The sequence below is a fragment of the Oncorhynchus masou genome, chromosome 21 (genome assembly GCF_036934945.1).
Source record: "Oncorhynchus masou masou isolate Uvic2021 chromosome 21, UVic_Omas_1.1, whole genome shotgun sequence".
Lineage (NCBI taxonomy): Eukaryota > Metazoa > Chordata > Actinopteri > Salmoniformes > Salmonidae > Oncorhynchus > Oncorhynchus masou.
The window spans coordinates 25204390-25230478 of record NC_088232.1 but is presented as its reverse complement, the minus strand read 5'-3'; the positions used below and the strand labels follow the sequence as shown (position 1 = coordinate 25230478).

At 45.0% G+C, this 26089-nt stretch overlaps 1 protein-coding gene across 4 annotated transcripts in view; it reads right to left on the bottom strand.

Moving 5' to 3' along the window:
* Positions 1 to 26089, bottom strand: part of LOC135508013 (disheveled-associated activator of morphogenesis 1-like) — an 80287-nt gene that overhangs the window by 17508 nt on the left and 36690 nt on the right. For all 4 annotated transcript variants that reach the window (XM_064927887.1, XM_064927886.1, XM_064927888.1 and 1 more), the window contains exons 2-13: positions 25193 to 25431; positions 10082 to 10171; positions 5822 to 5893; positions 4728 to 4822; positions 3056 to 3389; positions 2686 to 2796; positions 2488 to 2591; positions 2311 to 2377; positions 2092 to 2209; positions 1359 to 1497; positions 556 to 614; positions 250 to 437 (exon numbers count right to left, since the gene is read on the bottom strand). In XM_064927887.1, the coding sequence (XP_064783959.1) occupies positions 250 to 437; positions 556 to 614; positions 1359 to 1497; positions 2092 to 2209; positions 2311 to 2377; positions 2488 to 2591; positions 2686 to 2796; positions 3056 to 3389; positions 4728 to 4822; positions 5822 to 5893; positions 10082 to 10171; positions 25193 to 25375 (1560 nt within the window). In that variant the 5' untranslated portion in view covers positions 25376 to 25431. The remainder of the gene's footprint in view (positions 1 to 249; positions 438 to 555; positions 615 to 1358; positions 1498 to 2091; positions 2210 to 2310; positions 2378 to 2487; positions 2592 to 2685; positions 2797 to 3055; positions 3390 to 4727; positions 4823 to 5821; positions 5894 to 10081; positions 10172 to 25192; positions 25432 to 26089) is intronic.

Below are 26089 nucleotides of genomic sequence, written 5' to 3'. Positions count from 1 at the left end.
AGCACGCAATTATCGTAGGAATTTGCAAGACAGCAGGCTATGTTGTTGTTCATACACAACTGTACTATAACCAAAGCATCCTGCCTTTATTCCTGATTGGAAAAGCTAAAAGGAGTAAGGTGATGAAAGATGTGATAGTGTAACATAAAATTACAATGCATTTTGTGATGCTATTTTCTGTTTTTCCTTGGACTTTTGGAAGATATCCCCATTTTGAGCTAAAACAGAGATCTAAACAAACAAACGTACAGTGCTGAGGTCATGCAGCCGGGCGGAGAGGTCGGCCACCTGCTGCTTGACCTGCTTGTGTTCGCTGGACTCCTTCTCCAGCTTCTCCTTCATCTTATTCAGCGTCTGCATCATGTCCTCCTTCTCCTGGGTCTTGGCCTCACACTCGCGTTCCTTCTTATCAAACTTCTGCTGCAGCTCATGGTGCTCTGAGAAACCAGACCAGAACAGGCGAGACCAGAGCAGTCGTCAGTATGATGATACACAGTACAGAAAGGTCTGCCTTCCGACAGTTCCACGGCTAATAGAAACCAGAAATGTGTGTACCTTTTCTCATTTTCTCAGCCTGTTCTTTCCATTGTTTGACTTCATTCTCGTTGACCAGCCTGAGCAGAAGAACAGAGGTTAATCTAACGTATTAAGAAGTGATTCGAGGTCTTGTGTCCTGTGCAAAATCCCACTAGGCATTATCCCCCGCCACTGAGGTTAGGCATAGGCTTAGTTTTAAAAACGGGTTCATTAGACAAGTCATTAGTGATCAGAGTTGACAACAGGGAACCTGTAAACTTCTTCTAAACCTACCCAGAGTCATATTGAGATTTGCAAGAGGCAGCTGAAGGGGTTGACTGATGTTTGTGTATGTGTGTTTGGAATTCTACGTTTCACAGATTTCCTCATCCAAAAAAACAGATCAAAGCGCTTTAATTCTGGATTATATTTTCAAAAAGGAATTATTAAAATCCTGGTAAAACCTGCTTGCTGATTTTTAGCAAGTATTACGGGATCAGGGTATTCATTCTAAATCAGCAAATAGCATTGGAAGGATTGCACAATGAAAGTGATAATAGGACATACATATTTTACATGTAATATTTGTGATGTACAGTACCTGGACCAATAGTGATTTTGATCATGGCAGCCCAGGATAAAATGAACGCATGAATAAATATACAGCATTGTTTATATTCACGATCACCATATTCGGGTTTAAAGCCATTTCTGGATTGAGGCATGTTAAATAACACATGGAGATTTATGATGAAGACCGTCAGCCCTCGGCCGTGCGGAGAACGTCAAACCGACTCAGACATAACTCAGGCATGTCAAAACATTTCCCCGCTCTCACTCACATTCGCACCACGTTCTTTACGTTGAAGTTCTCCAGGGGGGTGACGTCAGGGTCATGACCTTTGTCGTTCTGCAGGACGATCTGCTGGACGATGCGGTCCAGGAGGAGCCAGTAATGCACTGTGTTCCCACTACGCTTGTCTGAGAGAAGAGAGAGCTTTATTAATAACCTAAAGGAACATTTGATTGCGCCAGCCAATGCATATGCAACAACAAACATCTAGGGCCAGTCTTCTGGACACAAACTAAGTCTAGTCCTGGAGTAAAAAGCATGTTTAATTGAGATTGTCCATTGAGAATGCTTCTTAGTCTAGGACTAGGCTAAATCTATGCCCATGAAATCCTACCATACACATAGCAACAGAATAAGGACAGAGTCTAAGGGGAGAGATTAGGCTGGAGTCAGCTCCCTCAGGACAACATACACAAAGCTAAAGCATTGTGGAGGAACAACATTTCCGCTGTAGTGTAGAAAGTTCTTATCATACGGCAGAACACGCTCTAGAGAGAAATCCCTTACATAAGCAGAACTCCAACAATAATTTCCAGGTATTTAAAACTACCTAGAGAGGACATCATTTTTACTGCTGTTCTAAAATACACTAAAAACACTGATATATAACCACCTTGGATCCCTCTGAGAAACCAGTCTAGTTCTCAAAGATGTAAAAGTTGAGGCCTGAAGAGTCTTGGCAAACTCAAACAAATGGCGGACGGGAGGTAGGTGGCACTTACAAGGCATAAGGAGACAGTGCTGTAAGACAGATATAAAGTGCGGGTGTGCATCTGTGTGGTTCATCTTCTTCTTTATGAGCTCAAACACTTGCGTGGCACTTTTTGTGTCAATGTGCACCTGCAACAACAAAAAACAAATGTTGATATTAGAACTAGTAGACAGAGAAATGACTATTACAAACTCCATGTACTGTATAGGTAAATACCAATGTTACTCACAGTGTCAAAGCGTTTTGCCAAAGATAGTTCATCCTCGTTTCTCAGCATCTCAAAGAAGTCCAAATGCCTGGAAGACAACATCTCATGGTCAGACACAATCTACTGCAGTTGGGTATGACAGTGTGGTCTAGATCTTAAATGTACTATACCAATCACGCAGTTTATGACTTCACTCACCTGTCTAACGTTGAGTTGTCGTGAGACCTCAGTTTATCGATAATTGGCTGGATGCCCAACATAAGGAACTCGTATCGCAGGTGAATTCTGAACTCAAAGCTCGACTGTGGAGTACAGTACACATAGCAGTTAAGACTCTCTGAAGACAACCAACAGGACCATAAGAGGGCAAAGACTTCGAGGAAGAGGAGTACTCACCTCCCCTGCTCCCTGACTAAGCACTGCATTGATGAAGGACATGATGGCTGTTTTCAGGTTGACCTCGTCCCTGTAGCGCCCCGTACTCCTGTCCAGGTCATTCAGCAGAGTCTAAGACAGGAGAAACGAGGAGAAATAAGGAGTAAGCATCAGTAATATGATCTTAAGAAAAAAATTGATGTGGTCGTAAACACGAATTAGATAAACATCTGAAAGTTATAAATGTTAAGTGAATAAGACCATGCAATATCTCTGGCACAGCCTTAACACACGGTTAAGGAAAACCTTGGGTTAACACATTAGTGAGAAAAGCCCAATTGAACACTTGGCTACAGTGGTGTCTATGAGGCTAAGGTGTCTGTCTTCCCACCTGGAAGCGAGTCCTCTCGCAAGCGAACTTCTGATAGTGCAGCATTGCCTCCAGGATCTTCCTGTGCCCTCCTGGCACCAGACACACAGCGCCCATGATCTCCAGCACCGCCACTTTGGTCTTGACGTTCTCAGTTGCCAGGCTCTGGGCAATGATGTTGATGCTCTCTGTGTGGGAGAGCACATGGGAGCGCCCCTGGGAGTTGTTCATCAGGGCCTTGATGCAGCCAATCAGGGACGTGTGGATCTGAGACTCGGTGGTCTCGTAGTCCATGCTCTTCAGGAAGTTCAGGATGCAGGTCAGACCGTCCAGGTCGATGAACCGCGTCACAAACCTTTAAAGGAAGACGATCGAGGGTAAAGGTCAGGGAGAGAGACAGGTTGCATCTGAAATGGCACCCTATTCCCCATGTAGTGCACTATTTTTGACCAGAGCCCTTAGACCAGAGCCCTTAGACCAGAGCCCTTAGACCAGAACCCTTAGACCAGAGCCCTTAGACCAGAGCCCTTAGACCAGAGCCCTTAGACCAGAGCCCTTTGAGACTCCCGAGTGGCACAGCGGTATAAGGCACTACATCTCAGTGCAAGAGGCGTCACTGCAGTCTCTGGTTTGTATCCAGAATGCATCACATCCGGCCGTGATTGGGAGTCCCAATGGGCGGCTCACAATTGGCCCAGCGTTGTCTGGGTTTGCCCGAAGTAGGCTGTCATTGTAAATAAGAATTTGTTCTTAACTGACTTGCCTAGTTAAATAAAGGTTACATTAAAAAATATATATAAATAAAATGTAAATTAGTGTGGTGACCATGTGTTCTATGAAAATTGACTAAATTATATTTATAGAGAGTTTGATCCCTTTGTTGCCCTCTACAGTAACTTCACTTTGTTTAACAAAACTAAGAGTTTGCACACGTGTGTTTGCATGTGCTTTCGGTGTGCATATGTGTTCAATGTAAGCAACTGGAATTGCAGTTTTCATTCCATGAAAACAAGAACCGAGGACAAATAAACATCTTCAGCCAGCAGCCAAGCGCCGTTTAGCACAGTAAAACAGGCATGGAGAAAAACAGAGAGAGCTCATTGGTGATAAACTACCATGACCCCTGGGAGGGGTTAGAGGTGAAAGGTGAGAAGGAGACCTAACCTCTGGAGGACCTTAAGGGGAAGACATTTTACCTCACGTGTGTGTGCTTGCATACGTGTACGTGTGTGTGTGCGTGTGTCAGACAAGTCTACGCGGTGTGGTCTATAGAGCTGTAATATCATATTAATGCAGTGGTGTTTGGACTGGAACTGAGTCTGAATGGCTCTCAACACAAAGCCTAGTCTGGTAATTAATCATATTAGGTCACTCTAATGATGATGAATGGACTCGGAGACTGAATTAACAGTGAATTAACTCAACCTACTTTGTGAAAATAGCAGACTCACTAAATCACTCTCGGCCAAAATCTGTTATGACTTGTGCTCGAAATAGAATATGAGTTTATCATAACTAATATCTCATAAAAGAAAAGGAAACTCGATCTCATGTGATCTAAGGCTATCCAATTCTTCAATTTCAGCCTTCGGTTTCACAAACACATACATAGCACACATCATAATTGAATGCATGCATACGAGAACATGTAAGCATTAAAAGGAGCATGAGTGTGTGAGTGTCACTGGTTTACCTCATGGGTTGTGTCCTTAGAGCTGTCTTTAAACTCTCTATTGTCTTGTTCCTCTCTTCCTCATCCTCCATTTCCAAAGCAATAAGGGTCTTCCTCTGGTGATGACAAGACGACTCAATGACAATGTGCTCACTAAAACTCAAAATGGTGTCCTTCAAGGCTCTGTTCTAGGACCATCATGGTTCTCTGTTTTTTCCAGGCCATAAGAACTTTGACCACCAGACCTATGATTCACAGTGCTGGGAAGGAACCTGCTCAGTAAGCTACTATCCCTGGCTGTAGACCACCAGCAGGCAGCTCTTATCCTATTATCCCAGCAGACCACCAGCAGCTCCTTCACTGATACATGACTGGAGGTAATTTCCTTTACTTGGCCTGGAGCAGGCTACACCCTGTGGTAACAGTTAGAAGTTAGGGTCCAACCAGAATCTCACACCTGCCAGCCCTAGTGCTACTGTAACTTCACTGCTCTGTGAAAACATCCTAAATTAGCCTATAGGGATCCCCCCCAGGACTACTACCTCCAAACCAGAGGAAGCATGTCGAGATTTAACACACAACTCCGGGTGTGAGATTCCATTAAGGGACCATAGATTAACGTCATCAGCTTGTCAAATAGTGCATGTTCAGATGGACAAGCCTTTTCAGCGCATATATTTTAAAAATATATGTTCTCAATAACTTACCAGGTTAAATAAAAGGTCACTATTATACTGCATATTTGCCTAATATAAACTGTGAGGGTTTCACAGTTATTTACATATGTGAGAAATATGTAGCATTATAAGAGACACACACACAGACCCCCCCCCATCTCCACCCTCCAGGCAAAACTATAAAACAAATTGATATTACCCCCTTAATTTACTCAAATTTTCCACAGATTTAGCATCAGACCATAAGCTTTTACAAGGAGAGATACCCATAAAATAGAGGGTCTACTCTATATAGTGGCTAGTGCAACACCAAAATCGCATGGCTCTGTCTACACTACAGCATGGTTGGTTATTGTGTGTTATTGTTTTGCATCTGCAATGTTAGCTATATTTGCCAAGTACAGGTTGGGTATTTGATGAGGGGAGAAGGATACTTACTGCAGCCATGGAATTCAACTGGTCGATATAGAACTCTGGCCAGCTAGTCGCACCCTTGCTCTCTTCTCCCTCCTGAAACAGAAAACAGACAGACAAAGCGTTACATAAAACACACACACATTCCTTCCACACCACATAAACTTTTAATATATTTCCCTTGACCATCATATCATTATCCAGACAAAACCCAAACCCTGTATTGAAAAGTACAGTGCATAGCCTGAGAACAGAGAATACCTCCAAGGCCTTATGACCCCTATATAACCTGACCCACTAGCGTGTAATTGCAGCTCAACTCCTTCCAGTGACAGTGGAGTGTGTGAGCTGGACTGCCCTCATTAATTTCCAGCCTAGTCTCCCTTTGGGATCATAAAAACCACACCAGATATGTACTCTCTGGTTCTCACCTGGCTCTCAGTCTCACAGAATGTATAAGTTTGCTGTGCAGCCTAATCTCATGGATTCTTATAAATCCCTTGTGTATCGCAGGCTCAAGTCGGCCATTTTGTCTTAGGTTTTGGCTGAGCATGAACAGTCTAGAGTAATGTCCAGTACATACCTTTTCCCTCCTTGGTTATGGGTTTCTCAACAGATGGTAGTATTTGTATTGTATAAAAAGGTTAATGATCTGAAATAATGCCATCGTACATTTACTGCAATTGGGTAATTTTCTATGTTTAGGCTATAATCTGCTACTGCTCCTCTTTAAATCACAGCGTACATTTGGCCAACACTGACCAGGATCAAGCCCAGCCTTCAATGCACAAGTTCTTTCAAACATTCTTCCACCATCTTTTCAAAAGAGAAATGATTCTATTCTTCATTCTTTCTTCCTGTTCAGTGTCCTAGTTCCGTATACTGTCCAGTCCCCTGGCACCTCATAATTGAAGCCTTTGAGTCCCCACAGGAGTGGTTAGGTAAGCAGATTTAATGGGCTACTGGGTGAGCTGCCCACCCACACTTCCCAAAGCTTCCCAGACTAAAAAACCAAACACTAACACCAGCACACCAAAGTCTGGGCTAGTGAAATGAGTGTGTGGCTTAGCAATGGTCAACACAATATCCCATTAAAGGGGTCTATAAATCTGTGAAAACAAAGGAGCTGGAGCACTCCCTCTCTCTCCCTGATGAGGTGTTAGTTACCCAGATTCCCATCCATCCTCACCACATGAGCAATGTGATAAGGATGAAACCAGATTATATTTCAGAGGTGGCTATATTTCAGACAGCAGAATTGATTAAAATAGTTGGGTTTAGTAGATCTTTATAAAAAAAAAAGTATGCTTCAGTTTGGTTGGTGCCTAACCGTACTCAACCAGCCAAACAGAATGAGTGTGATCGCATACTCCCTTAAAAGGCCTTCGCTTGAAAAACAAGAAAAGAGCAGAAATAGTACCGTTTGTCCATTTTGAGATGCCATAGCCAGTATACACTTCCTCAAAACAGTCAGTATTAATCCAAGATAACTCAAGAAATCTGTCATTCATTTTGATGTTTTTGCCGATGAGATCTTAGTGGTGCACTTTTACATTGGTGCAGTATTTCTCAAAGAAAAAATGTGCATGAAAACTTTATTGAAGAATCCCTACTGTTGTCTAATCACAGATGAAGGTACGTAGACTTTGGCTCAGAATTTGGGCTTTGCCTTCAGAAAGAAATGTGTCCCTGAACAGCTGAAAAAACCCTCACCGAAGTCAAAAACATCACAAAATGGTGTCATAATATATGCACAAATTATGAAATGTTTCAGCTGGGAAGCATGCGGACGACTTAAGGAGTGGGTCAGCAGGAATGAGGACAGTAGTAGTGACCACTTGTGAAATGTAGCACTGTGCTGCTATATCTCCCAGTACTTACTGGAAGACTGGTAAGTTTGGAGCTCGCTTTGTAGGTCAGTAAGACATCACTGCGAACACAGCGCACTTGCTATCCCACATTGACCACCTTGGCAGTTATCATGGCTGGAAGGTTCCGGCCAACTGACGATGAGATCTACCCTGGAATCCCAACTGAATATTGCTTAATTTCACTATTGTGTCACTTGTCTGATTAACAATAGTGAAAAACAGAGCCATGTTCAATTTGGATCCCAGACATGGTGAGATCCACGCAGTTAATGAGACAAGACGTTGACCCCGGTAATGGAACAAAGAGGGAGCGTAAGCTGGACAGGAAATGGAATGTAAAAAACAGGAAGTGTATAAGGGCTACCTGGGCTCAGAGGGCCCTGCACCTGCTATTGGCTACTGGCCATGCCACTCAGCGCCCGCCATTGAGAAGAAAGCTGCCTACTGATTAACAGACAGCAGCTGCATTGGTGTTTCTATGGCAGCACTCTCTCGCTCTCTTAACAAGGTCTTACAGTGCAGGACATGCCAGACAACAGAAACCAACCACTTACTGTTACAGAGCTGTTGCAGACCAGGGAGAACTCACATTCAGTCAAACACTCTCCTTTATTAAAGTCAATTCCATGTAACGCCTCTCTAGATAAAACACTCTAGTTTACAGAGCCTTCATAAAGTATTCACACCTTTACTTTTTCCAAATTTAGTTGTGTTACAGCCTGAATTTAAAATGGATTAAACAGAGATATTGTGTCACTGGCCTACACAAAACCCCATGATATCAAAGTGGAATTTTGTACAAATAAAAAATTAATTAAAAGCTGTCAAAAAGTGTTAAATACGTTTGTTATGGCAAGCCTAAATAAGTTCAGGAGTAAAAATGTGCTTAACAAGTCACATAATAAGTTGAATGGACTACCTCATCTCTGTACCCCACACATACAGATACAATTGTAAGGTCCCTCAATCGAGCAGTGAATTTCAAAACACAGATTTAACCACAAAGACCAGGGAGGTTTTCCAATGCCTCGTAAAGAAGGGCACCTATTGGTAGATGGGTAAAAAGAAAAGAAGCAGACACTGAATATCCCCTTGACCATTATTAAATTACACTGGATGGTGTATCAATACACCCAGTCACTACAAAATACAGGCCTCCTTACTAACTCAGTTTCCGGAGAAAAAGAAAAAACTGTTCAGGGATTTATTCATGAGGCCAATGGTGACTTTAAAACAGTTACAGAGTTTAATGGCTGCGATAAGAGAAAACTGAGGATGGATCAACAACATTGTACTTACGCCTGTACAGAATAAAAATATTTCAAAACATGCAACAACACACTTCATATTTTCAAGCATGGTGGTGGCTGCATCATGTTAAGGGTATAAAAACGAGGGAGTTTTTGGGGATACAAATAAACAAAATAGAGTAAACAGGCAAAATCCTAGAGGAAAATCTGGTTCTGTCTGCATTCCACCAGACACTGGGAGATTAATTCACCTTTCATCAGGACAATTACCTAAACCACAAGGCCAAATATACACTGGAGTTGCTTACCAAGACAACATCTTGGTGGCCTAGTTACAGTTTTGACTTAAATTGGCATGAAAATCTATGGCAAGACTGGATAACGGCTGTCTAGCAATGATTAACAACCAACTTGAAAGAACTTGAAGATTTTTTTAAAGAATAATGTGCAAATATTGTACAATCCAGGTGTTGAAAGCTCTTAGACTTACCCAGAAAGACTCATCGCTTTAAATAGATGCTAAAGATGATTCTAACATGTATCGACTCAGGAGTGAGTATTTACGCAAATTAGTTACTTTGTTATTATTGGGTATAGATTGGATTAAATTCATTTTTTTCTCACCATTTTAAATTCAGGCTGGACCTCTGTGTACTTTAATCTGGCAAGACAGCCAGGATTCTGTATTCACATATTTATCAGCTAGTCGGCCAGGACAGATGAGAGCGTCCTTCCAGGAAATGTATCCAATCCATTAATGAGGAACAGCACAACTCCAAAGTTAGGGTTAATTTTCTATTAGAGGGCTGGAACACTAGGGGAGGGCTTTGATGTGTTGACTCAACGGAATTGGGACAAGGAGGTGGGGATTGGAAAGGGAAGAGAGGGGGGCTTGTGTTGAGTCTCTCCCGCTCTCTCTCTCTCATTTGTTTCAATTGAAAATATTTCCCACACACTAGCAGCGCTCAGCAGACATTCCCTCTGGATACTGTAGCTAACATACACAGAGAGCAAGAGAGATGCACACACACACACACACACACACACACACACACACACACACACACACACACACTCTCTCTCACACTCAGACACAATACAAACAGAATCAAAACACATGGTTACATTAATACTAACTACAAGTCAAGTGGCCTTAAACTTACCTTCTTTTTGCTACAGTACATCTGCCATTTCTTCTCAGCTGGCAGGGCAAACATGACTTCCCGGTGTTTCCCTGACAGGTCCAGCTCATCCTGCAAGGTGAAAGAGGAACATTGTACTGAGTTAGAGGGTTATTAGGCATCTCTGTGCCTGACACTGTCACGAACCTGTTGTAAGAGGGACTATGAAATATTTCTTGATCGATGTGAAACCTGTATTACGATCATTTTAAGCTGATAGTGTTTTTGAATGATCTTGGCATTGTGATTTCTCAAAACTGGTTTCTCAAACTGGTTTTGTGAGTAAGATGGGAAGTAGATTGATCAAATTATACAATAATAGTGAAGACATCAAAACTATGGAATATCACATGTAATCATGTAGTAACCAAAAGAAGTGTTAAACAAATCAAAATATATTTTAGATTATTCAAAGTAGCCACCCTTTGCCTTGATGACAGCTTTGCACACTCTTGGCATTCTCTCAACCAGCTTCATCTTGAAGGGGTTCCCACATATGCTGAGCACATGTTGGCTGCTTTTTCTTAACTCTGCGGTCCAACCCAAACCATCTCAGTTAGGTTGAGGTCGGGGGATTGTGGAGGCCAGGTCATCTGATGCAGCACGCCATCACTCTCCTTCTTAGTCAAATAGCCCTTACACAGCCATGCTGGTTGAGAGTGCCTTGAATTCTAAACAAATCACAGTGTCACCAGCAAAGCACCCCCACACCATCCCACCACCTCCTCCATGCTTAACGGTGGGAAATACAAAATGTGGAGATCATCAGCTCACCTACTCTGCGTCTCACAAAGACAGGGCGGTTGGAACCAAAAATCTCAAATATGGACGGTACTGATGCAATCCGCCTGTTGTCGAAAATGCCATCTTCTCCCGGGAGGAGTTTGCCAACGGTACCTGTCAATATCCTTTGGTCAGGTCAAGGGTGCTGATGTACCGGTCCTTTCCCCAATCGGTTCGATGAGCTCATCCACCCTCCGCATAGCATCGAACAAGCTTATGTCGTTCACACCGTGGAAATCATTACAGAAGCGCAGGCTACCGTCCGGTTTGGGCACCAACACGATGGGGCTGCACCATGCACTGTGAGACTCTTCAACGACCCCCATCCTAGGCATAGTCTCCACTTCCTGTTTCATGGCCTTCCTTCGGGCCTACAGAATCCGATATGGCCTCTTTCGTACCGTTTCCCCGGGCTGGGTATGCATGTGGTGTTCAATGAGGGTCATGCGGCCAGGCTTCTTGGAGAACACCGCCATGTTCCGATCGACGAGCTCCCTGAGCTCATGCCTCTGGGCTGGCTCGAGGTCCTCATTGGAGGTTTCCATAATTGACAGGTCCCAGCTTCTCATTCACCTCGTAGGGCCCGTGCCATATTGCCAGGAACTTACTTTCGGCCGTGGGGATTAAGACCAACACCCTGTGTCCCACCTGTAATTCTCAGGGCTGGGCTCCCCGATTGTAGACCTGGGCTTGGGCGTGTTGGGCCTTCTCCATATGTTCCCTCACAACTGGCCATATGGCTGTCATCCGCTCCCTCATCGTCTCAACGTGCTCTACCACGCTGTGTAAGGGGGTCGGTTGGGCTTCTCACACCTTTTTGGTGAGGTCCAGTAGGCCGCGTGGCCTCCTCCCATAGAGGAGTTCGAAAGGGGAAAACCCCATGGAGGACTGGGGTACTTCTCAGATTGAGAACATTTAGGTGGGGTAGTAGCTGGTCCCAGGAGAGGAGAGCACACAAATCTTTCATTAGGCGGGACATAAACTCGGTACCTTGGTCTGTCAGGATCTCATTCAGGATGCCCACCCGGCTAAAGAGGTGGAACAGCTCCAGGGCGATTCCCTTGGACACCGCCGCCAGTAGGGGAATGGCCTCGGGATACCAGGTGGCATAGTCTACGATTACCAGGATGTACTGGTGTCCTTGTGCTGTTTTTACCAGGGGTCCCACTATGTCCATGGCGATGCATTCAAAGGGCACCCCGATTATCAGTAGGGTGACCAGTGTGTTTCGAAAGTGTGCCTTTGCGGCAGTCATTTGACACTCCTGGCAGCTGTGACAGTAGTTTTCCATGGCCCTCCTCATCCCGGCGCCAGTGGAACCGGGCTGCAATCCGTTCCCGGGTCTTCTCCATTCCCAGGTGCGCCCCAAACAGGTGGGTGTGGGCCAGCTGAAGAACAGTTCTCATGTACCGTCGGGGCAGCAACAATACCTCTCGAGGTTCCCCCTGTTGGCGCGACACCTAATACAAAAGGTTATTCTTGATTTGGAAATGGGGGTATTGCCAGTCACTCACCCCCAGAAGTAGCTGTCCATCCACCGCTATCACTTGGGCTAAGGGCGGATTTCAAGTTGGGCTGTCCCGAATTGTCCCCTCAGTTGGCCCCCAGGGGATGTCTCGACTGGCCCCTCGAAATCGAGGAAGGGGAGGCTGGGCTCTTCCTCACGTGGTTCCCCAGCTGGGGGTCAGGTTCCAGCACCCCCTCCGACTCTGAGTCCGGACCCGTAGATGCAGGTTGGTCAACCATTTTCTTCAGGTCGCGAACAGTGGACAATCTTGTCCCACTAGGAGAGGTACCAGCAACTCTGGTACTACACCCACCATCATCTGGCAGTTCCCTTGTGGCGTTACGATGTTGGCCCATACGGTTGGATACCGCTTTGTGTCCCCGTGAACACAGCAAATGGACATCTCCCTACTCCGTTCGGTCTCCTGGATCAGCAGGCTCGTGGTTACGAGTGTAACCATTCTTCCGGAGTCTAATAGAGCTTTCGTGTTTTGTCCGTCAACCTTTACTGGGACCATGGGTGCAGTTGATTCGTGGTGTGCCCAACAGGTGGTGACGTAGTTCACTGTGTGACTCACCTCGCTTCCGGGACTTGCAGATGGCATCGACTCCTCTCAACCCAGGAAATTCAAGGCCATGTGCCACACTCAAAACACCTTTGGTCTCCATCTACCTGGTGTCGTCGGTGGCGGGTCCGCTCTACCCCAGCCATCTCTAAGGGTTTGCGGTCCTTTGGCCCTGTGTTGGCCCTGCCGACTGGCAGTTGGCAGTACCCAGCAGTGGGGCTGTCCTTCCGACTCCTTGAACTGGTCACCGACACTGCCCGGCTACCACTCAGCAGGGCCTGAGTGTTCTGATGAGTCTCCACTGCTTCCAGGAGGCCCTCCAAGGTCTGGGGCGCGCATATTTTTTTATTTATTTTACATTTATTTAACTAGGCAAGTCAGTTAAGAACAAATTCTTATTTTCAATGACGGCCTAGGAACAGTGGGTTAACTGCCTGTTCAGGGGCAGAACGACAGATTTGTACCTTGTCAGCTCGGGGGTTTGAACTTGCAACCTTCTGGTTACTAGTCCAACGCTCTAATCACTAGGCTACCCTGCCGCCCCGCATAGACTTGCTGCCCTCTTCATGTCGTGGGGTAGTGCCCGTAGGAAGCGAGGACCACTTTGTCTGATGGAGTGGGTGGGTACGAGCCATCCCCTGGTGATGCGTAGTAGGTCGCTCATCTGGGCTCGGGAGGGATGTGTCGGCTACGAACCTCCAGCTGTGGACTAGTTCAGCCCGATGGGCCAGGCTGTGAGTATCTCCTCGTTTGAGTCTGTCGTAGTTAGGTGCCTGTTCACCGTTCAGGTCCCAATATGCCTTTTGGGCATTCCCAGAGAGGAACGGGGCGAGCAGACTGGCCCACTTCTGCCTAGGCCATCCTTCTCGTAGCGCTGTCCGTTCAAACGTACAGAGGTAGGTTTCGATGTCGTCATCGTCTGTTAGCTTGAATAAAAACTGGTTTAGATGTGATTCAGTAGACACTCCTCCTTGTAGCTTCCTGATTTCCTCAATGAGATGGAGGTTTTATAGCCGCTGTTCCTCCCGCGTTCGTTCCTGAACCGCCTGCTGGGCTTGTTGGGCCCAGATGCACTGAGCTATCAACTCGTCCATGCGGATGCTACATAAAAGCCAACCCTGATCTAACCACGTTGTCAGATCGCCCGCAGGGGTTGGGTCAAAACGTTTACACAGATCAGACACAGACAGAGCAGGATTAGCTCAGTTTCAAAAGGTGTTTATTAAAATAATCGTCTCCGGGATACCGTCTTCTGGGCTCCTGGTCTAGCTGTAGGCTGTGGGGATCAAAACTGAACTCCCTCCTGTTACATCTGGTACAGTCCACAACTATAGGGGAGTCCTTCTCTCCCCAGGTCTCTCCCTTGTGTGCTACCCTTCTGGCAGCTTTATGGGACTTGTACAGCTGGTGAGCAATCAGCCTTTGATTATGCACCAATCCCCAACCAGCCCCAATTAGTCCTGGCCGGAGAGCCGGTCAAGACCTGGCACATCCAGCAGATTGATCCATCGCCTCGTGACGTATACTCCGTCTGTCACCAGGCCTCGACGAGTCTCCCCCTGGTGGCTGACCTTCTGTACGCCACTATACATTTTAGAATACACAAAAAGTGCTTTTCTCTCAAATTTTGTGTACTTTTTTTATATCCCTGTTAGTGAGCATTTGTCCATTGCAAAGAAAATCCATCCACTTGACAGGGGAGGCATAGCTGATTACACAGCATGATCATTACACATGTGCAACTTGTGCTGGGGACAATAAAAGGCCACTCAAAAATGTGCAGTTTTGTCACACAATGCCACAGACATCTCAAGTTGAGGGAGCGTGCAATTGGCAAAGTGACTGAAGGAATATCCACCAGAGCTGTTGCCGGAGAATTACATTTTCATTTCTCTACCATAAGCCGCCTACAATATAATTTTAGAGAATTTGTCAGTACGTCAAACCGGCTTACAATCGCAGAACACGTTTAACCACGCAAGCCCATGACCGCTACATCTGGCTTATTCACTTATGGGGTCGTCTGAGACCAGCCACCCAGACAGCTGATGAAACTGAGGATGTTTTCTGTCTATAATAAAACCCCTTTGTGGGGAAAACCTCGTTCTGATTGGCTGGGTCTGGCTCCCCTGTTGGTGGGGCTGCCTCCCAAGTGGGTGAGCGTATGCTCTCCAAGGCCAACCCACGCCCTAATTAGGCTCATAGATTAGGGCGCAACTCAATAATAGGAAGATGTTCCAAATGTTTAGTATACTCAGTGTGCACACACACAACCGTTCAAAAGTTACAGGTCACTTAGAAATGTCCTTGTTTTTGAAAGAAAAGTATATTTTTTGTCCATACTATTCCCTTCACAGAACAGCACAAACTGGCTATAACCAGAATAGAGAGAGGAGTGGGAGGCCCCAGTGCACAACTGAGTAAGAGGACAAGTACATTAGAGTGTCTAGTTTGGAATAGCCATCATTTCTCAGAACAAAAATAGACTGACATGTTTCAGAAGAAAGTTCTTTGTTTCTGGCCATTTTGAGCCTGTAATCGAACCCACAAATGCTGATGCTCCAGATACTCAACTAGTCTAAAGAAGGCCAGATTTATTGATTCTTTAATTCAGAACAACAGTTTTCAGCTGTGCTAACATAACTCTTTTGCAATTTTCTAATGATCAATTCGCCTTTTAAAATGATCAACTTGGATTAGCAAACACAACGTGGCATTGGAACACAGGAGTGATAGTTGTTAATAATGGGCCTCTGTACGCCTTTGTAGATATTCCATTAGAAATCTGTCGTTTCCAGCTACAATACTCATTTACAACATTAACAATGTCTACACTATAATTCTGATCGATTTGACGTTATTGTATAATGGACAATTTTTTTTATTTTTCTTTCAAAAACAAGGACATTTCTAAGTGACCCCAAACTTTTGAACTTTAGTGTACACACACACACAGCAAAAAAAAAGAAATGTCCCTTTTTCAGGAGACTGTCTTTCAAAGATAATTCGTAAAAATTCAAATAAACGTCACAGATCTTCATTGTAAATGCTTTAAACACTGTTTCCCATGCTTGTTCAATGAACCATAAACAATTAATGAACATGCACCTGTGGAACGGTCGTTAAGACACTAACAGCTTACAGACGGTAGGCAATTAAGGTCACAGTTATGAAAACTTAGGACACTTGAGGCCTTTCTACGGACTCTGAAAAACACCAAAAGAAAGATGCCCAGGGTCCCTGCTCATCTGCGTGAACGTGCCTTAGGCATGCTGTAAGGAGGTTTGAGGACTGCAGATATGTCAAGGGCAATAAATTGCCATGTCTGTACCGTGAGACACCTAAGACAGTGCTACAGGGAGACAGGACAGACAGCTGATCATCCTCGCAGTGACAGACCACGTGTAACAACACCTGCACAGGATCGGAATATCACACCTGTGGGACAGGTACAGGATGGCAACAACAACTGCCCGAGTTACACCAGGAAAGCACAATCCCTCCATCAGTGCTCAGACTGTCCGCAATAGGCTGAGAGAGGCTGGACTGAGGGCTTGTAGGCCTGTTGTAAGGCAGATCCTCACCAGACATTACCGGCAACAATGTCACCTATGAGCACAAACCCAACGTCGCTGGCGAGTCGCGGGTTTGTCTGCATGGTGATGGTCGGATTTGCATTTATCGACGAACGAATGAGAGTGACACAGAGGCCTGTGCTATGGAGCGGGATCAATTTGGAGGTGGCGGGTCTGTCATGGTCTGTGGCGGTGTGTCACAGCATCATCGGACTGAGCTTGTTGTCCTTGCAGGCAATCGCAACGCTGTGCATTACAGGGAAGACATCCTCCTCCCTCATGTGGTACCCTTCCTGCAGGCTCATCCTGACATGACCCTCCAGCATGACAATGCCGCTCGTTCTGTGTGTGATTTCCTGCAAGACAGGAATGTTAGTGTTTTGCCATGGCCAGCAAAAAGCCCGGATCTCAATCCCATTAAGCACATCTGGGACCTGTTGGATCGAAGGGTGAGGGCTAGGGCAATTCCCCAAAGAAATAAACGGGAACTTGCAGGTGCCTTGGTGGAAGAGTAGGGTAACATCTCACATCAAGAACTGGCAAATCCGGTGCAGTCCACGAGGAGGAGATGCACTGGAGTACTTAATGCAGCCGGTGGCCATACCAGATACTGACTGTTACTTTTGATTTTGACCCTCCTCCCCCCCACATTTGTTCAGGGACACATTATTCCATTTATTTTAGTCACATGTGTGGAACTTGTTCAGTTCATGTCTCAGTTGTTGAATCTTATGTTCATACAAATATTTACATGTGAGGTTTGCTGACAATAAACGCAGTTGACAGTGAGGACGTTTATCTTTTTGCTGAGTTTATACACACACACACACACACACACACTCCATTTAGCAGGTTGATTTTATATGAAGTCATTTACTCATGTGTGCATATATATTACGTATGGGTGGCTGGCCTAAGGAAATTAACATGCAATCCTGGCTTTGTAAGCGCCATAGTCTATCAGCTGAGTCATACAGGACAGCTATGAATGCTGTCCTGTACATCCATATGCGTCTGCTGTTCCCAACATCTAAACCAGCCTGCAGCGCCATTGATCCACTGTCTGGTCCCTCTATATGTTTGTCAACAATCATCACTTACAGCCAAACATCCCTGCAATATCACATCATTATTGACATCCCATTGGACAGATTTCAGACAGTGCAGGATGGCTGCCAAGTGGGATATCAAAGGATTATTTATTACATTACCCGTGACCAGACAACACCCCATTTCTATGACAACACCTATAATGCATCAGAATTCCTGTCGGGACTGGATCAAATCGCATTTAATTTGTCACATGCTTCATAAACAACAGACAGACTAACAGGAAAATGCTTATGGGAACTTCCCAACAATGCAGGGAAAAATAGAAAAAAAACATAGAAAAAATAATAACGAGGAATTAATCAAAAATGAGTAACAATAACTTGGATATATTTTCCCGTACCCGTAGGGGGCCTTTTTCCTGGCCGTCATTGGAAATAAGAATTTGTTCTTAAATTGCTTGGCACCCCGTTAGTTAAATCAAGGTTAAATAAATAAAAAATATAAAAACACAGGGCAACAGTAGATACAGAATGCACATATAGGTGGGGCTAAAGTGACTTGGCAACAGTAGAGATAATAAACCGTAGCAGCGGTGTATGTAATGAGTCAAGAGTTAATGAGTCATGAGTCAAGTCAAGCGAGTCAATGCAGATAGTTAGATAAATAGTCCGGGTAGCTATTTAGAAGTCTTGTGGCTTGGGGGTAGAAGCTGTTCTAGATCCTGTTAGTTCCAGACTTGGTGTCTCGGTATTAGTTGTCGTGGACACCAAGGAACTTGAATCTCTCGAGCCACTCCACTACAGCCCCGTCGATCTGGATGGGGGCGTGCTCGGCCCTCCATTTCCTGTAGTCTACGTTCAGCTCTTGCTAACGTTGAGGGAGAGGTTGTTGTCCTGGCACCACACTGCCAGGTCACTGACCTCCTCCCTATAAGGTGTCTCATCATCGTTGGTGATCAGGTCTACCACTGTCCTGTTTTGTCAGCAAACTTAATGATGGCGTTTGAGTCGTACGCAGCCACAAAGTCGTGGGTGAACTGGGAGTACAAGAAGGGATTAAGCACGCAGCCTTGAGGTGCCTCCGTGATGATGCTCAGTGTGTTGGATATGTTGTTGCCTACCCTCACCACCTGGGGGTGGCCCGTCAGGAAATCCAGGATCCAGATGCAGATGGAAGTGTTCAGTCCCAGGGTTCAGGGCTTAGTGATGAGCTTCGAGGGCACTATGGTGTTTGACGCTGAGCTGTAGTCAATAAACAGCATTCTCAAATAAGTGTTCTTCTTGTACACGTGGGAGAGGGCAGTGTGGAGTGCAATAAAGATTACATCATCTGTGGATCTGTTGGGGCGGTATGTGAATTGGAGTGGGTCCAGGACATCTGGGATGATGGTGTTGATGTGAGTGATTACCAGCCTTTCAAGGTTATGAGGCAAAAATAATTTAAACAGTCCCTGTGCCCAAGAACGCCAAGGTAACCTATGGTGGTCTACTTGAAACACATCAGCTACGGAGAATGGTCTGGAACTGCTTGTGCTCTCATGAATGGTTCATTGTTGCTTGTCTCAAAGCTAGCATATAAGGCATTTCGCTCGTCTGCTAGGCTCGTGTCACTGCGCAGTTCACTGCTCGGTTTCCCTTTGTAATCAGTGTTAGTTTGCAAGCCTTGCATGTCTGACGAGCATCAGCGCAGGCATAGTAGGTGATGTCATATCCTGTGTTTAATCGATTGGTTGCTTACTGTGTAATCTGCATTGCCATTGGCTAGTTATGACTGGTTATTCATTTTGTTTTTGTCATGATTTGTATTTGTAGTATCTCATCCAATCTTTTTCTTGAATTGACGCTTTGCCTGCTTGATAGCTTGTCAGAGGTCGTAGCTGGATTTCTTATAAGCGTTCCGGATTAGAGTCCCACTCCTTGAAAGCGGCAGCTCTAGCCTTTAGCTCAGTGCGAATGTCCTGTAGCTTAGCATCCACTTCATCGGACCACTAGTACTTCCTGTTTGAGTTTTTGCTTGTAAGCAGGAAACAAGAGGATAGAGTTATGGTAAGATCTGCCAAAGGGAGGGCAGGGGAGAGCCTTGTATACGTTTGTGTGTGGAGAAAAGGGGATCTAGAATTTTTATGCCTGTAGTCTCACTTATGACATTTTGATAAAAATTAAATAAAACATATTTCAGTTTCCCTGCACCTAAAATCACCAGCCATGAGAAGAGCTGCCTCTGGGTGGGCACTTTCTTGTTTGATTATGGCCCTAAACAGCTCATTGAGTGTGGTCTTAGTGCCAGCATTGGTTTGCATTGATAAATAGAGTGCTATGAAAAATATGTTGGTAAATAGTATGGTCTGCAGCTTATCATAAGGTATTCTAAACTCAGGAGAGCAAAAACTTGAGACTTCCTTAACATTCGAGATTGAGCCCCAGCAGTTAACACAGACACACCACTCCCTCCCTCATCTTACCCGAGGCTGCCAACCGGTCTTGAAGATGTATGGAAAAGCCAACAAGATGTATATTATCCATCTGCTTGTTCAGCCACGACTCTGTGAAACATAGAACATTACAATTCTTCAGATCCTGTTGGCAGGATAGTCCAGTTTGTTCTCTAGTGACTGTACCTAGAGGCGGTTTATTTACTTGTCAACAAAGTTTGGTCAGGATGCCGGCTCATCTGCATCTTTCGCGCCATCTCATCCAATTTTGAGTCCCGGTGATTAGGGCCTTGTGTCGGAGTATGCAGAAAGTCCAGAGCTGCTAACTCGTTGAAGTAGAAACCGGTTAGTGATCGCTGTTCTGATCTCCAGATGCTGTTTTCGGTCACACAAAATAGCAGAATTGGTCAGGAAGCCAGTAAAACGGCTGCTATCCACTGCAACGCCTCTCAGTTCATTCTCAAACCATATGTTTGGGTGCTAATATATCAACTTCATGTGTAAGTTATTACAGGTCAACTATCTCTCCCCATAACAGCACAGTGGTGACTGTAGAGGACGTGGAGAAGGAGTGAAAAAAGGCACACAAAAAAATGTTTTGACCAACAGACAGCATGAAATGTGGCTAACATAAAACCCATCAAAACAGAGTAGCTAAAGCAGAGCAGATAGTTCAGTGTGAACAACAGGCATACCAGAGAGAAAACATCACTGCCAGATGCCACAGCTCTTCTCCAGGTCTGCCAAGCTACAGGCCTGATCTTATCCAGACGAGACTTGTGGAGCCCCAAGTCAGAGACACACAACTGTCTGGTGCATCAACGGACAGACGCAGTGGTGTAGTGGAGGGTATACACTGTATACCCACTTATTTTCAGTGGGCATTGCGTATACTCACTTTTTAAACATATAAAAGTAGTGTCGAGGATGTATATGTCATATCAATTAATAAGGTTGATGGAACAGGAACAGATCAGATCAGAATGTTTAGCCTAAAAATGTTGATCAACTATTATTTGTTCACATTTTAGGTGCAGAATTGTGCAAACTGCGGTAGGCCTTTGCGCAAATGTTCCAAAATGCAATTTGCGGGGGGAACACAGTTCTAAAATTCGCACCACACATGCAAGCGGTTTAATGGACAGAGATGGAAATATCTGTTAGAAATGTAGAAAGAGGGGAGATCTAAAGATGCAACAACTATCATGGGTTGTGAATATGACTAGGATACTGCATTTGTCTGTTAGACAATGAAAGAAAGTTGAAAGAAAACCAATAAGAACAGGAGAACTCTCTACAAAATAATGATGAAGTATTTATAAAATAATTGTCTCAACATTTCTATAGTGGGATTTTGGCTATAGGCTACTTTGAACCAAGACAAGACATTAATATGAAGTAAAAAAGTCCAAGTTTCAAACAATTAAGGAACAGGAAAGACATAGCGATGCTAATGATAGGCCTAACCGTCGTCTGCTAGATAGAAAGACTTTCCCAAAAAGTAGCTACAAAGTAGCTTATGGCAGAATGATATCATGATTTGCATCAATCCACTGATCTGTTTTGCAAACTCATGTGCTACAGAAACACTGCTAACTAAACCACAGTGCAAAGTGCATGTGTGCTTGAATTAAAAGGGTAACTACTCTCAAAAATAAAAGTAGTCTCGCGATGTGGTTTAAGCATTGTTATGGACTGAGAACATCCAATTTGGTTGTTTTTCTAATAAAAAAAGTGTTACTTTGAGAGCGAAAACCTGTTTCAATAGTAGAACTACTATTAGCAAACTTGCACAGTACAGCTTGGGTTGGCCTGACTGGGAAAGACCAATATGGGATTCATCATTTTAGGGCATTCAGAGTGTATGTAACTGTTTCTTAAATAAATAAGACAGGAAGTACCCACTTTTCCAGGCACCACTACATCACTGGACAGACGGAAGGAATAGAGGACTGAAATAACTTAGAGATAACGAGAGAGCTTCCTAAATCATTTTTCTGCTGACCTTTGAAGTAATATAAATAACTTAAAAGAAAATAACAAAACACAGCTCTCTCTATGTATCCTGTATTACTCTTCTTCTTTCAAATATGAACCAAGTGGATGGTTGGCAACATCCCCTCGTCTATTAAGGCACCTCCACGTTTGACAGTTTTCTTCCGTTTCGTGCCTACTCAATATGACCCAAGCCAAGTTTCCCTCATCCAGAGGCATAGAGCTGGGGTGTTTACCATGCTGGAGTTTAAGCTGATACTGTTTGACATCTCTGTTTTTGCCCATTGTGAGAGGTCCAATCAGGACACAATGGCTGCAGATGGATTCTCTGTAGGAGTCTTGTTTGGCCAGTGCCTGGGACAACTGACTCAGTCGGCAGAGCGCGTGGAAGCCCTGCAAGTTGAAGGGCCAGACTGTACTGCTGGCGGCTGCTGCTGCTGGGTAGGGACAAGGACAGGCACAATCATGAACTGGTAGCCAATGCCTGCACAAACACTCACTGGCCCCCTTCTCAATGGAGTCTGCTGAGCTAAATGAGGAAGAGCGTCTCACTCATAGTAGCTAACCCTTTAATGGATCACTAGTGAGAGTAATAAGGGGATAACAGAGAGCTTGGGATTATTAGGATGAGCACTAGGAAGAAGCTATTCTCTATCCCTATAGAGGCATGAACACTGGGCCTTTGTTGACCCTGTGATGACCATACAAAGAGGAAGCATTGGCCTCTGAGTTTTCTGAAGTTCCTTCATCGGAAACACTATTATTGCAACCCCCCTCCAAGTCTCTGATCACAATTTCCCTCCCTCCCTCCCTCCCTCCCTCCCTCCCTCCCTCCCTCCCTCCTCCAACCCTACCCACTCAACCATAACAATCTTTGCTCTCCCTCTCATGTTACTCTCTCCTCTTCCATCCTATCATCTCTACCATATGCTAAATCCTTCTCTCTCCTGTCTCCTGATTCTGCCTTTTCAACCCGACTCACCTCCCTTTCCGCATCCTATGACTCTCACTGTCCCCTTTCCTCTTGGCCCTCACCTCCTGCTCCGTGGCTGAGTGACTCACTCCAAGCTTACAGAATAGGGCTGCGTGCAGCTGAGCTGAAACGCAGGAAAACTAAAGTTCCGGAGGACCTATCCCTTCTCTCTACCTTCTCTTCCTTTGTATCCGCTATTAAGCTACTTTCGATCACTCTACATTTCAAGCTTCTGCCTCTAACCCTAGGAAACTTTTTTCCACCTTCTCCTCCCTCCTTAATCCTCCACCTCCTACCTACCTCTCTGCGGACAACTGTCAACCACTTTGAACAGAAGGTTGACGATGTCCTTTCCCAATTCACTCACCCTACTGACTCCACTGGTCACACTCTCACAGAAATTCCCTATGCCTTGACCTCTTTCTCCCCGCTCTCTCCAGATGGAATCCTGCAATTTGTGATGTCCCGCCACCCGGCAACCTGCCCGCTCAACCCCATCCCCTCTTCCCTTCTCCAGACCACATCTGGAGACCTCCCATTACTCACTTCCCCTCATCAACTCATGCCTGACTACTGGTTGCGTCCCCTCGGACTTCAAGGAGGCCAGAGTCGCTCCCTTCCTCAAGAAACAAACACTCGACCGTTCTCACGTCAAAAACTACAGACCGTTATCCCTTCTTTCTTTTCTTTCCAAAACACTTGAGCATGCCGTCTCTGACCAACTCTCTCTCAGAACGATCTTCTTGACCCTAACCAAGACGGCTCACTCAACTGAGACTGCTCTCCTCTGTCACGGAGACTCTCCGCACCACCAAAGCTGACTCTCTGTTTTCATCCTCCTATATTTATCCGCTGCCCTCGACATTGTGAACCATCAGATCCTCCTCTCCACCATCTCAGGCACTGCACACTCTTGGATTGCATCCTACCTGGTAGGTTGCGCCTACCAGGTAATGTGGAAAGGATCTGAGTCTGCACCACATGCTCTCACTACTGGTGTCCCCCAGGGCCCGGTTCCAGGCCCTCTCCTATTTTCTCTATACACTAAGCCACTTGGCTCCGTCATATCCTCACATGATCTCTCCTATCACTGCTATGCAGATGACACTCAACTACTTCCTCAACTACTCAACCTTTCCCCCTTCTGACACCCAGGTGGCAACCCGCATCTCTGTGTGCCTGGCAGACATCTCAGCTTAGATGTCAGCCCACCACCTCCTCCACTACAAGACCATGGTGTTTGCCTACGGAATAGCAATGGAAACTAGCCCTCCCTACCTTCAGGCTATGCTCAAATCCTACACCCCAACCAGAGCACTCCATTCTGCCACCTCTAGTCTCTTGGCCCTCACACCCCTATGGGGGTCAGCTCCCGCTCAGCCCAGTCAATGCTCTGTCAGGGCACCCCAAAGATGGCTTCCTCCTGACGCTAAATCAGCAAAGTTCCTGCCAATCTTCCGAGAATGTCTCTTAAATGAATCCCATGGCGCCCCAAAAAAGTAATGTCTTCTCCTACTAGCACTGAATTTGCTGATAACTACATTATTGAGGTTGTTTCACCAAACTAATTGTCGCTCTTGATAAGAGTGTCTGCTATGCCTTTATATTGCTGTCAAGAAGCATTGATTATGCTGGAAACAAGCTAACAAAGTATTTCAGAGGAAATATATCAAAAGCGAGCTCCTCCTCCCTATTTATGAGTCCAAATCACACAGCCAGGCACTGAAAACAGAGTTGAAGAAAAGCAAGTGCAGACCTGGCCGCTTCGCCTTCAAACATGGCCATCCACGTATCCCCACATATGATTAAGCTAGTTAAATACTTCACAGTCCTGAAAGATTTTGATTCGAGTGTAATCATGTAATAAATGAAAGCCATAAATGGGCAGATCCCTTTAGTTATCTATACTGTAGAACTGAACCAACTACCAACCAGCAGCTCTTAAAAGGATACTGTGGGATTTTGGCAATGAGGCATTTTGTCTACTTCCCCAGAGTCAGATTAAATGGTAGATACCATTTGTATGTCTCTGTGTCCACTATTAAGGAAGCTAGAAGTAGTTTCTCAAGCCAACTCGAACTAGACAAATGGCCTCATTGACAAAATTCCGAAGTATCACTTGAATGGGCGAGAGAAGCAGAGTAGAGCAATAGAATGAGACAGCAGTTCAGCATGGCATTGGGCCCAGCCCAGCCCAAGAACAGTACGTACAACCAGCTCAGAGAACATGGCATCCAGCTCCTCTTCAAGCGGCATGGGCAGGGAGGGCTCCATGGTCTGTAGGATGAAGTTACTGTCATGGCGAAGGCGGTAGGTGATCTCCGGGTGATCGCTCCCTTTAAAACAGCAGAAAATATCGGAGAGGCCCCGCCCTGGACGCTTGCGAGGGGCCATGGCGGCCAGGGTTTGGGCCCTTTCTAGGGAACGTTACCGTTTCTCACCACGGCTCCCTGTAGAAGGAGACAAAACAGATTGTTAGTGGAATACATGGTTGGAGTCATTTAACCAGGTTATTAATTTGGATTCTGAGGGTGTGATATATGTAAATTCTAACCCTGAGGATGTGGTCTATATCACCCCCCAAGGTGTGGTCTATGTCACTCCCAGAGCATGGTGTATGTCACATGATCTATGCCATGGGCAATTCCACAGTCACAGAATGAGACGTACAGTGGGGCAAAAAAAGTATTTAGTCAGCCACCAATTGTGCAAGTTCTCCCACTTAAAAAGATGAGAGAGGCCTGTAATTTTCATCATAGGTACACTTCAACTATGACAGACTAAATGAGAAAAAAAATCCAGAAAATCACATTGTAGGATTTTTAATGAATTTATTTGCAAATTATGGTGGAAAATAAGTATTTGGTCACCTACAAACAAGCAAGATTTGTAAAACTTAAAGTTTTATCCTTTTTAGATAAAACTATACGAAACATAATCATGTCACCAAATAACTGATGGAAAACACTATTTTGCAAAGGTCTACAGTAGCCTCAACAGCACTCTGTAGGGTAGCACCATGATGTAGCCGGTGGACAGCTAGTTTCTGTACTCCTCTGGGTACATTGACCTCAATACAAAACCTAGGATTCTCATGGTTCTCACCCC